Source organism: Pseudochaenichthys georgianus, unplaced genomic scaffold (assembly GCF_902827115.2).
Source record: "Pseudochaenichthys georgianus unplaced genomic scaffold, fPseGeo1.2 scaffold_1578_arrow_ctg1, whole genome shotgun sequence".
Lineage (NCBI taxonomy): Eukaryota > Metazoa > Chordata > Actinopteri > Perciformes > Channichthyidae > Pseudochaenichthys > Pseudochaenichthys georgianus.
This window is the reverse complement of record NW_027262406.1, coordinates 20,001-31,468: the sequence shown is the minus strand read 5'-3', so window position 1 is coordinate 31,468 and position 11,468 is coordinate 20,001. Positions and strand designations below refer to the sequence as shown.

The 11,468-nt window shown below is 53.4% G+C and overlaps 1 protein-coding gene across 1 annotated transcript in view; it reads right to left on the bottom strand.

Annotated features, from left to right (window-relative positions):
- Positions 1-2,608: 2,608 nt before the first annotated feature.
- Positions 2,609-11,468, bottom strand: part of LOC117441231 (spectrin beta chain, non-erythrocytic 1-like) — a 26,649-nt gene continuing 17,789 nt past the window's right edge. Inside the window, exons 9-13 of the mRNA XM_034077429.2 lie at positions 10,163-10,321; positions 9,637-9,939; positions 8,049-8,202; positions 7,605-7,918; positions 2,609-3,307 (exon numbers count right to left, since the gene is read on the bottom strand). Of these exons, the coding sequence (XP_033933320.1) occupies positions 2,609-3,307; positions 7,605-7,918; positions 8,049-8,202; positions 9,637-9,939; positions 10,163-10,321 (1,629 nt within the window). The remainder of the gene's footprint in view (positions 3,308-7,604; positions 7,919-8,048; positions 8,203-9,636; positions 9,940-10,162; positions 10,322-11,468) is intronic.

The window sequence follows — 11,468 nt, the reverse complement described above, 5'->3', positions numbered from 1 at the left end:
ACAGGTAGACCCACAGGTAGACCACAGGTAGACCCACAGGTAGACCCACAGGTAGACCCACAGGTAGACCCACAGGTAGACCCACAGGTAGACCACAGGTAGACCCACAGGTAGACCTACAGGTAGACCCACAGGTAGACCCACAGGTAGACCCACAGGTAGACCTACAGGTAGACCCACAGGTAGACCCACAGGTAGACCCACAGGTAGACCACAGGTAGACCACAGGTAGACCTACAGGTAGACCCACAGGTAGACCCACAGGTAGACCCACAGGTAGACCCACAGGTAGACCACAGGTAGACCACAGGTAGACCACAGGTAGACCTACAGGTAGACCTACAGGTAGACCCACAGGTAGACCTACAGGTAGACCCACAGGTAGACCCACAGGTAGACCCACAGCCTTCTGAGATTCTGAGGACTGAAGGACTCTAACGGACTCTAAAGGCCCTGACACACCAAGCAGTCACCAGAGGACTAGCCCACGCTGAAGTCGGCTGTTGCCTGGCCGTGTTCTCCTGCGTTTTGGCCATGTGTCGCACGGGAACACACCGCACCGACTTCAGTGCGTGAGTGGCAATAACTCTCCTTACCAGCAGGCGGCGGTAGTGTGTATTCGTCATTCAAAAGAGGCAACAACCGGAAGACAGAGAAGAAGAAGAGTATCTTTTCTCCGTAATATCATACAGAGCTGGCCTCTCCTGGATCAAGGTGATGAGCAGGTCTTCGTTTGCATCATTCCAGATCGCCATGATGACATGAAAATGAATAGCAGTCTGTGTGTGCCTTCTTAAATCGTTTGTTTACGTCCCTCACTTCCGCTTCGCTTCTCATGCACTGATTTGCTAGCTGAACAGCCAATCAGAGTGATTATTTGGTCCGACTGCCAGACCCGATGCATGGCCGATTCAACATGTTGAATCGGCCATGCATCGGGTCTGGCAGTCCAAATAAGGCGTGTCACGGTCGACGGTGCGGGACACACCAACCTGACTACGGCGCCGCGAATGCCCGACGGCCTCGGGCGGCCTCTGACTCCCAAAATCGGGTTGGTGTGTCAGGGCCTTTAAGCTCCTTACACACCAAACGGACACCAAAGAACACGTCCCGGCAGAACGTCGCCTCGCGTCTCTGCGTCTCGGCCATGTGTCTGGAACACACCGCAAAGACTTCAGCCGAGGGCCAAGTAGCACGTACGAACTGTGCATGCGTGAGTGGCAATAACTCTCCTCACCAGCAGGCGGCGGTAGTGTGTATTCGTCATTCAAAAGAGGCAACAGCCGGAAGACAGAGAAGAAGAACAGACTGCGTGATAACCGAGAGAAGAAGAACAGACTGCGTGATAACCAGAGAAGAAGAACAGACTGCGTGATAACCAGAGAAGAAGAACAGACTGCGTGATAACCAGAGAAGAAGAACAGACTGCGTGATAACCAGAGAAGAAGAACAGACTGCGTGATAACCAGAGAAGAAGAACAGACTGCGTGATAACCAGAGAAGAAGAACAGACTGCGTGATAACCAGAGAAGAAGAACAGACTGCGTGATAACCAGAGAAGAAGAACAGACTGCGTGATAACCAGAGAAGAAGAACAGACTGCGTGATAACCAGAGAAGAAGAACAGACTGCGTGAGAACCAGAGAAGAAGAACAGACTGCGTGATAACCAGAGAAGAAGAACAGACTGCGTGATAACCAGAGAAGAAGAACAGACTGCGTGATAACCAGAGAAGAAGAACAGACTGCGTGATAACCAGAGAAGAAGAACAGACTGCGTGATAACCGAGAGAAGAAGAACAGACTGCGTGATAACCGAGAGAAGAAGAACAGACTGCGTGATAACCAGAGAAGAAGAACAGACTGCGTGATAACCAGAGAAGAAGAACAGACTGCGTGATAACCGAGAGAAGAAGAACAGACTGCGTGATAACCAGAGAAGAAGAACAGACTGCGTGATAACCAGAGAAGAAGAACAGACTGCGTGATAACCAGAGAAGAAGAACAGACTGCGTGCTAACCAGAGAAGAAGAACAGACTGCGTGATAACCAGAGAAGAAGAACAGACTGCGTGATAACCAGAGAAGAAGAACAGACTGCGTGATAACCAGAGAAGAAGAACAGACTGCGTGATAACCAGAGAAGAAGAACAGACTGCGTGATAACCAGAGAAGAAGAACAGACTGCGTGATACAAACAAACAACAAATAGCGTGCGGTCCATCTCCCCTCTCCAGCGAGGAGCTCACGCGGGTTTCCCGAACCAGTCGAGAGTTAAAGGAAATCTCACATTCTCAATAGTTTGTTTGGGTCCCTCACTTCCGTTTCGCTTCTCATGCACTGATTCGCTAGCTGAGCAGCCAATCAGAGTGATTTCTTTGGCCGACGGCCTCCCGTGAATCGGCGGGGAAGGTGTCGGCACGGCGGTGCGGGACACACAATCTGAGCAGGGCGACACGACGCTCATCGTGTGTCCGGAGCTCTACAGACGCTAACGGACGGATGCATCTCCACGCTGCTTCAGTCACGTGGGCTGAATGTAACATTCATTTAAATTATTCGTTTATATTCATTTAAAAAGTCTCTCTGTGTTTTCTATGAAAAGTCGTCCTACCTGTTGTTGAGTTGGTCCTGCTGCGTCTTGATGGCCGTCTCGCTCGGGTGTCCGTTGTGCTTCAGCTGCCGGGCGATCTGGTTCACCACGGCGACCCGGGACGCTTGGTTGTTCGTCTCCGGCTCCAGGCTCTCGAAGCGGTGCTGGATCACCTCCAGGTCCTCCAGCTTCTCGGGGATCTCCATGCCGTTCAGCCACTGCTCCTTCTCCTCGATCCAGACCTGGCAGGCGTGAGCCTCGTTGAACATCTTGTAGAGCGCCAGCGCGTCCTGCAGCGCCTGCTTCCTCAGCTTCGTCAGCTCCGACACCTCCTTGTATCGCTCCTCGATACCGGCCAGGCGCCCGCGGACCTCCTCAGACTGCGCCTCCTCCTCCGGCAGCGCGGCGGCCTGCTCCTGCAGCGAGTCGATGACGGACCGGTAGCTGGAGACCTCCGCCGCCGCGTCCTTGTGCTTCCGGACCAGCGCCTGCGTGGAGAACTCGTCGTGGCCGGTCTCTCCGCTGGACACGATGCGCAGGGCGTCCAGCGTCCAGGCGTCCACGTCGTCTGCGTCCGTCTGGAACTGATGAAGCGCCAGAGCCTCCTCCAGCTTCCTCTTCCTCGCCGCTGCCAGGCGCTCCAGAGCCGCCCACTGGTCCTGCAGGTCGCACACACGCTCCTGGATCTTTGTGGCGGCAAAGTGTCCGGCCTGCACCTGTGGTAGTGTTACGAAATACAATGTTATACAATGTTGTAGCAAAGGAATCAGAAGGAGACCACTATTCATCATGCTGACTCAGGGGTCAGGACTCATAATGCTGACTCAGGGGTCAGGACTCATAATGCTGACTCAGGGGTCAGGACTCATGATGCTGACTCAGGGGTCAGGACTCATAATGCTGACTCAGGGGTCAGGACTCATAATGCTGACTCAGGGGTCAGGACTCATAATGCTGACTCAGGGGTCAGGACTCATGATGCTGACTCAGGGGTCAGGACTCATAATGCTGACTCAGGGGTCAGGACTCATAATGCTGACTCAGGTCAGGGTTCAGGACTCTTAATGCTGACTCAGGTCAGGGGTCAGGACTCATAATGCTGACTCAGGGTTCAGGACTCATAATGCTGACTCAGGTCAGGGTTCAGGACTCATAATGCTGACTCAGGTCAGGACTCATAATGCTGACTCAGGTCAGGGTTCAGGACTCATAATGCTGACTCAGGGTTCAGGACTCATAATGCTGACTCAGGTCAGGGTTCAGGACTCATAATGCTGACTCAGGTCAGGGTTCAGGACTCATAATGCTGACTCAGGGTTCAGGACTCATAATGCTGACTCAGGTCAGGGTTCAGGACTCATAATGCTGACTCAGGGTTCAGGACTCATAATGCTGACTCAGGGTTCAGGACTCATAATGCTGACTCAGGTCAGGGTTCAGGACTCATGATGCTGACTCAGGGTTCAGGACTCTTAATGCTGACTCAGGTCAGGGTTCAGGACTCATAATGCTGACTCAGGTCAGGGTTCAGGACTCATAATGCTGACTCAGGTCAGGGTTCAGGACTCATGATGCTGACTCAGGGTTCAGGACTCATGATGCTGACTCAGGTCAGGGGTCAGGACTCATAATGCTGACTCAGGTCAGGGTTCAGGACTCATAATGCTGACTCAGGGTTCAGGACTCATAATGCTGACTCAGGTCAGGGTTCAGGACTCATAATGCTGACTCAGGGTTCAGGACTCATAATGCTGACTCAGGTCAGGGTTCAGGACTCATAATGCTGACTCAGGGTTCAGGACTCATAATGCTGACTCAGGTCAGGGTTCAGGACTCATGATGCTGACTCAGGGTTCAGGACTCATAATGCTGACTCAGGTCAGGGTTCAGGACTCATAATGCTGACTCAGGTCAGGGTTCAGGACTCATAATGCTGACTCAGGTCAGGGTTCAGGACTCATAAAGCTGACTCAGGGTTCAGGACTCTTAATGCTGACTCAGGGTTCAGGACTCATAATGCTGACTCAGGGTTCAGGACTCATAATGCTGACTCAGGTCAGGGTTCAGGACTCATAATGCTGACTCAGGTCAGGGTTCAGGACTCATAATGCTGACTCAGGGTTCAGGACTCATAATGCTGACTCAGGTCAGGGTTCAGGACTCATAATGCTGACTCAGGTCAGGGTTCAGGACTCATAATGCTGACTCAGGTCAGGGTTCAGGACTCATAATGCTGACTCATGTCAGGGTTCAGGACTCATAATGCTGACTCAGGTCAGGGTTCAGGACTCATAATGCTGACTCAGGTCAGGGTTCAGGACTCATAGTGCTGACTCAGGTCAGGGTTCAGGACTCATAATGCTGACTCAGGGTTCAGGACTCATAATGCTGACTCAGGTCAGGGTTCAGGACTCATAATGCTGACTCAGGGTTCAGGACTCATAGTGCTGACTCAGGGTTCAGGACTCATAATGCTGACTCAGGTCAGGGTTCAGGACTCATAATGCTGACTCAGGTCAGGGTTCAGGACTCATGATGCTGACTCAGGGTTCAGGACTCATAATGCTGACTCAGGGTTCAGGACTCATAATGCTGACTCAGGGTTCAGGACTCATAATGCTGACTCAGGTCAGGGTTCAGGACTCATAATGCTGACTCAGGGTTCAGGACTCATAGTGCTGACTCAGGTCAGGGTTCAGGACTCATAATGCTGACTCAGGGTTCAGGACTCATAATGCTGACTCAGGGGTCAGGACTCATAATGCTGACTCAGGGTTCAGGACTCATAGTGCTGACTCAGGTCAGGGTTCAGGACTCATAATGCTGACTCAGGGTTCAGGACTCATAATGCTGACTCAGGGTTCAGGACTCATAATGCTGACTCAGGTCAGGGTTCAGGACTCATAATGCTGACTCAGGGTTCAGGACTCATAATGCTGACTCAGGTCAGGGGTCAGGACTCATAATGCTGACTCAGGGGTCAGGACTCATAATGCTGACTCAGGTCAGGGTTCAGGACTCATAATGCTGACTCAGGTCAGGGTTCAGGACTCATAATGCTGACTCAGGTCAGGGTTCAGGACTCATGATGCTGACTCAGGGTTCAGGACTCATAATGCTGACTCAGGGTTCAGGACTCATGATGCTGACTCAGGGTTCAGGACTCATAATGCTGACTCAGGGGTCAGGACTCATAATGCTGACTCAGGGTTCAGGACTCATAATGCTGACTCAGGTCAGGGGTCAGGACTCATAATGCTGACTCAGGTCAGGGTTCAGGACTCATAATGCTGACTCAGGATTCAGGACTCATAATGCTGACTCAGGGTTCAGGACTCTTAATGCTGACTCAGGGTTCAGGACTCATAATGCTGACTCAGGGTTCAGGACTCTTAATGCTGACTCAGGGTTCAGGACTCATAATGCTGACTCAGGGTTCAGGACTCATAATGCTGACTCAGGGTTCAGGACTCATAATGCTGACTCAGGGTTCAGGACTCATAATGCTGACTCAGGTCAGGGTTCAGGACTCATAATGCTGACTCAGGGTTCAGGACTCTTAATGCTGACTCAGGGTTCAGGACTCATAATGCTGACTCAGGGTTCAGGACTCATAATGCTGACTCAGGGTTCAGGACTCATAATGCTGACTCAGGTCAGGGTTCAGGACTCATAATGCTGACTCAGGGTTCAGGACTCTTAATGCTGACTCAGGGTTCAGGACTCATAATGCTGACTCAGGGTTCAGGACTCATAATGCTGACTCAGGGTTCAGGACTCTTAATACTGACTCAGGGTTCAGGACTCTTAATGCTGACTCAGGGTTCAGGACTCATAATGCTGACTCAGGGTTCAGGACTCTTAATACTGACTCAGGGTTCAGGACTCTTAATGCTAACTCAGGGTTCAGGACTCATAATGCTGACTCAGGGTTCAGGACTCATAATGCTGACTCAGGGTTCAGGACTCATAATGCTGACTCAGGGTTCAGGACTCATAATGCTGACTCAGGGTTCAGGACTCATAATGCTGACTCAGGGGTCAGGACTCTTAATGCTGACTCAGGGTTCAGGACTCTTAATGCTGACTCAGGGTTCAGGACTCATAATGCTGACTCAGGGTTCAGGACTCTTAATGCTGACTCAGGGGTCAGGACTCATAATGCTGACTCAGGGTTCAGGACTCTTAATGCTGACTCAGGGGTCAGGACTCTTAATGCTGACTCAGGGTTCAGGACTCTTAATGCTGACTCAGGGTTCAGGACTCATAATGCTGACTCAGGGTTCAGGACTCTTAATGCTGACTCAGGGTTCAGGACTCTTAATGCTGACTCAGGGGTCAGGACTCTTAATGCTGACTCAGGGTTCAGGACTCTTAATGCTGACTCAGGGTTCAGGACTCTTAATGCTGACTCAGGGTTCAGGACTCATAATGCTGACTCAGGGTTCAGGACTCTTAATGCTGACTCAGGGGTCAGGACTCATAATGCTGACTCAGGGTTCAGGACTCTTAATGCTGACTCAGGGTTCAGGACTCATAATGCTGACTCAGGGGTCAGGACTCTTAATGCTGACTCAGGGTTCAGGACTCTTAATGCTGACTCAGGGTTCAGGACTCATAATGCTGACTCAGGGTTCAGGACTCTTAATGCTGACTCAGGGTTCAGGACTCTTAATGCTGACTCAGGGGTCAGGACTCTTAATGCTGACTCAGGGTTCAGGACTCATAATGCTGACTCAGGGTTCAGGACTCATAATGCTGACTCAGGGGTCAGGACTCTTAATGCTGACTCAGGGTTCAGGACTCTTAATGCTGACTCAGGGTTCAGGACTCATAATGCTGACTCAGGGTTCAGGACTCTTAATGCTGACTCAGGGGTCAGGACTCTTAATGCTGACTCAGGGGTCAGGACTCTTAATGCTGACTCAGGGGTCAGGACTCTTAATGCTGACTCAGGGGTCAGGACTCTTAATGCTGACTCAGGGGTCAGGACTCAGGTCTCTTCCCACGCACCATGTCCTGGCCCTCGGCGATGGTGTTCTTCAGGAGTCCGTTGCGGCCGCTCATCTCGTGCTCCAGCGCTCGCTGCTGACTCAGCAGTCTTAGAGAACCCGTCAGGTCTTTGGCGTTCTCCAACGAGGACAGGATCTGCTCCTTCTCCCGGATCCAGCCCTCCTCCTCCGCCATGTCCCAGAAGAACTTCCAGAGGCGGCGGGACTCCTCCAGCCGGGCCCGGCGCTCCGCAGCCAGCTGGGTCAGCTCCTGGTAGCAGAACTCCAGGTGAGAGACCCGGTCCTCGATGACCTGAGGGTCGCACGGCTTGTAGCCTGGCAGGAAGTAAACAGATATTATTACGATGCATTAGTTAGTGAGATAAGCTGCACGATGTTCTTCTCCGGTCTGAAGGAGAGGCTGCTCCGCGTGGAGAGTAAGCCTGTAGAGTGCAGGTCTGCTCACCGGCGCCGCTGACGGAGAACCGGGTGGCGTTGGAGCTGACGGCCTTCACGCGGTCGGCCTGGACGGAGATGTCGGCCTCCACCAGGGCGTGCTTCTGCAGCAGGTCCTCCACGCCCAGCAGGTGCTTCCCGTAGTCCTGAGACAGCAGCAGCATCTGGACGCAGACAGAGAGGGTGAGGCTACTTCCTGTCTCTCCAGTCCGAGGGGACAGAGGACACGTGACTGTAGCAGGTCAGACCAGGGTGAGGCTACTTCCTGTCTCTCCAGTCCGAGGGGACAGAGGACACGTGACTGTAGCAGGTCAGACCAGGGTGAGGCTACTTCCTGTCTCTCCAGTCCGAGGGGACAGAGGACACATGACTGTAGCAGGTCAGACCAGGGTGAGGCTACTTCCTGTCTCTCCAGTCCGAGGGGACAGAGGACACATGACTGTAGCAGGTCAGACCAGGGTGAGGCTACTTCCTGTCTCTCCAGTCCGAGGGGACAGAGGACACATGACTGTAGCAGGTCAGACCAGGGTGAGGCTACTTCCTGTCTCTCCAGTCCGAGGGGACAGAGGACACGTGACTGTAGCAGGTCAGACCAGGGTGAGGCTACTTCCTGTCTCTCCAGTCCGAGGGGACAGAGGACACGTGACTGTAGCAGGTCAGACCAGGGTGAGGCTACTTCCTGTCTCTCCAGTCCGAGGGGACAGAGGACACGTGACTGTAGCAGGTCAGACCAGGGTGAGGCTACTTCCTGTCTCTCCAGTCCGAGGGGACAGAGGACACATGACTGTAGCAGGTCAGACCAGGGTGAGGCTACTTCCTGTCTCTCCAGTCCGAGGGGACAGAGGACACATGACTGTAGCAGGTCAGACCAGGGTGAGGCTACTTCCTGTCTCTACACACACAGAACACCTGCACACTGAGCGGGGGGGGGGGGGGGGGGGGGTGGAGCATGTGGACTCGCAGCTGAGAGGCTGGGCTACTCCTCACTTCTTCTTCAGGGCAGGGAAGGCTACGCAGTGCGCAGGCGACTGTCCCGCAGCTGCTGCCCCTCTGGTGGACTCCGGAACTGCACATTACTCACGAGGTCTTAAGTGCTTCACGTGAAACATCCGGGGCTTGAGCGCGAGGAGCCACCCCCTAGCGCCGCCACTGGTGAGCAGAGGCTCAACTTCTTACTGTGAGATCTGGTTTCACTTTATCATCGAGTTGTTTGCTGTACTCTGATTTTAACTTGTGTTGATCTGTACCTCGTGTGCATCCTGTTGCTGCTCTAAACGCCTGATAGCTGAACTTCCATCTGATCTGATCTCACATGTTAATGTACCTGTTATTGTGTATGCATTGATCGTTGTGTTTGTATTTACGTCTAAATGTGTGCATGTGTATAAGTGTGTCTGTTGATTGTGTGTATAGACATTAGGGTTGCCAGAAACTGACCAGGATTAAAATCGATTATTCGGCAGCCCTGGATTGTAGCGAATATTCGAATAATCGAATAATCGCTGGCATCCCTAATAGACAGATATATCTGTGTATCTTTGTATTCGGGATAGCACTTTCACAAACTGAAAGATTGACTGGACGGTGCAGCTGCCGACCTTCATCTCGTCCATCCAGTCCATGATGTGCAGCATCTCCTGGAAGACCCTCTGCAGCCCCAGGTTGGTCTCCAGCCGCAGCCGGCGCGCCTTCAGCAGCTCCAGCAGGTACTCCCACAGCCGCACCACGTTCTCCCTCCTGGCCGCCACGCGCTTGATGTCGTGGTAAGACTCCGCCTCCAGCTCCCGGGCCACCGAGAGGACGGCCTGGACGCGCTCCTCATACGCCGTGATGTCCGTCTCGATGGCCTCGTGCTTCTTGGTGGCCGCGTCCACCGCCTGCAGGTCGAAGCCAAAGTTATCCTGCGGAGACATTTCATCTCGTTAGGAGGAACACCCGTCCTGGAGAGGATCGTTGTTCATTGGGTTTAAGATCAGATCAACTCTGTGGACCAGCAGCATGTGGACATGAATCAGAACGCTTAACACGACAAGGAGATAATATGCACGCTGATGAAGAATAATAGGAAGGGTATCTGGAGAGTATACATATTAACACACAGAGGAGAGTAATGTCCCGTCTCACCTGCGACACCAGCCTCTGGTTCTCGCTCAGCCACGTCTCTCTCATGGCCGCCTTCCTGTCGAAGCGCCTGGCGAGCTGCTCCAGCTTCTCCTGGCGAATCAGCTCCATCCTCAGAGCCAGCTCCCGCTCATGCTCCGCCTTCTCCAGACGCTCCCACGCCTGACGGGGGACAGCGCCATTACAGAGGCTGCACGAAGACCTCCAGAGGGCCTGAGCCCCCCCCTCATCACTATCTAACATCACAGAGGCTGCACGAAGACCTCCAGAGGGCCTGAGCCCCCCCCTCATCACTATCTAACATTACAGAGGCTGCATGGAGACCTCCAGAGGGCCTGAGCCCCCCCCTCATCACTATCTAACATTACAGAGGCTGCATGGAGACCTCCAGAGGGCCTGAGCCCCCCCCTCATCACTATCTAACATTACAGAGGCTGCACGAAGACCTCCAGAGGGCCTGAGCCCCCCCCTCATCACTATCTAACATCACAGAGGCTGCATGGAGACCTCCAGAGGGCCTGAGCCCCCCCCTCATCACTATCTAACATCACAGAGGCTGCATGGAGACCTCCAGAGGGCCTGAGCCCCCCCCTCATCACTATCTAACATTACAGAGGCTGCATGGAGACCTCCAGAGGGCCTGAGCCCCCCCCTCATCACTATCTAACATCACAGAGGCTGCATGGAGACCTCCAGAGGGCCTGAGCCCCCCCCACATCACTATCTAACATCACAGAGGCTGCATGGAGACCTCCAGAGGGCCTGAGCCCCCCCCTCATCACTATCTAACATTACAGAGGCTGCATGGAGACCTCCAGAGGGCCTGAGCCCCCCCCTCATCACTATCTAACATCACAGAGGCTGCATGGAGACCTCCAGAGGGCCTGAGCCCCCCCCTCATCACTATCTAACATTACAGAGGCTGCATGGAGACCTCCAGAGGGCCTGATCCCCCCCTCCTCACTATCTAACATCACAGAGGCTGCATGGAGACCTCCAGAGGGCCTGAGCCCCCCCCTCATCACTATCTAACATTACAGAGGCTGCATGGAGACCTCCAGAGGGCCTGAGCCCCCCCCTCATCACTATCTAACATCACAGAGGCTGCATGGAGACCTCCAGAGGGCCTGAGCCCCCCCCTCATCACTATCTAACATTACAGAGGCTGCATGGAGACCTCCAGAGGGCCTGATCCCCCCCTCCTCACTATCTAACATCACAGAGGCTGCATGGAGACCTCCAGAGGGCCTGAGCCCCCCCCTCATCACTATCTAACATTACAGAGGCTGCACGAAGACCTCCAGAGGGC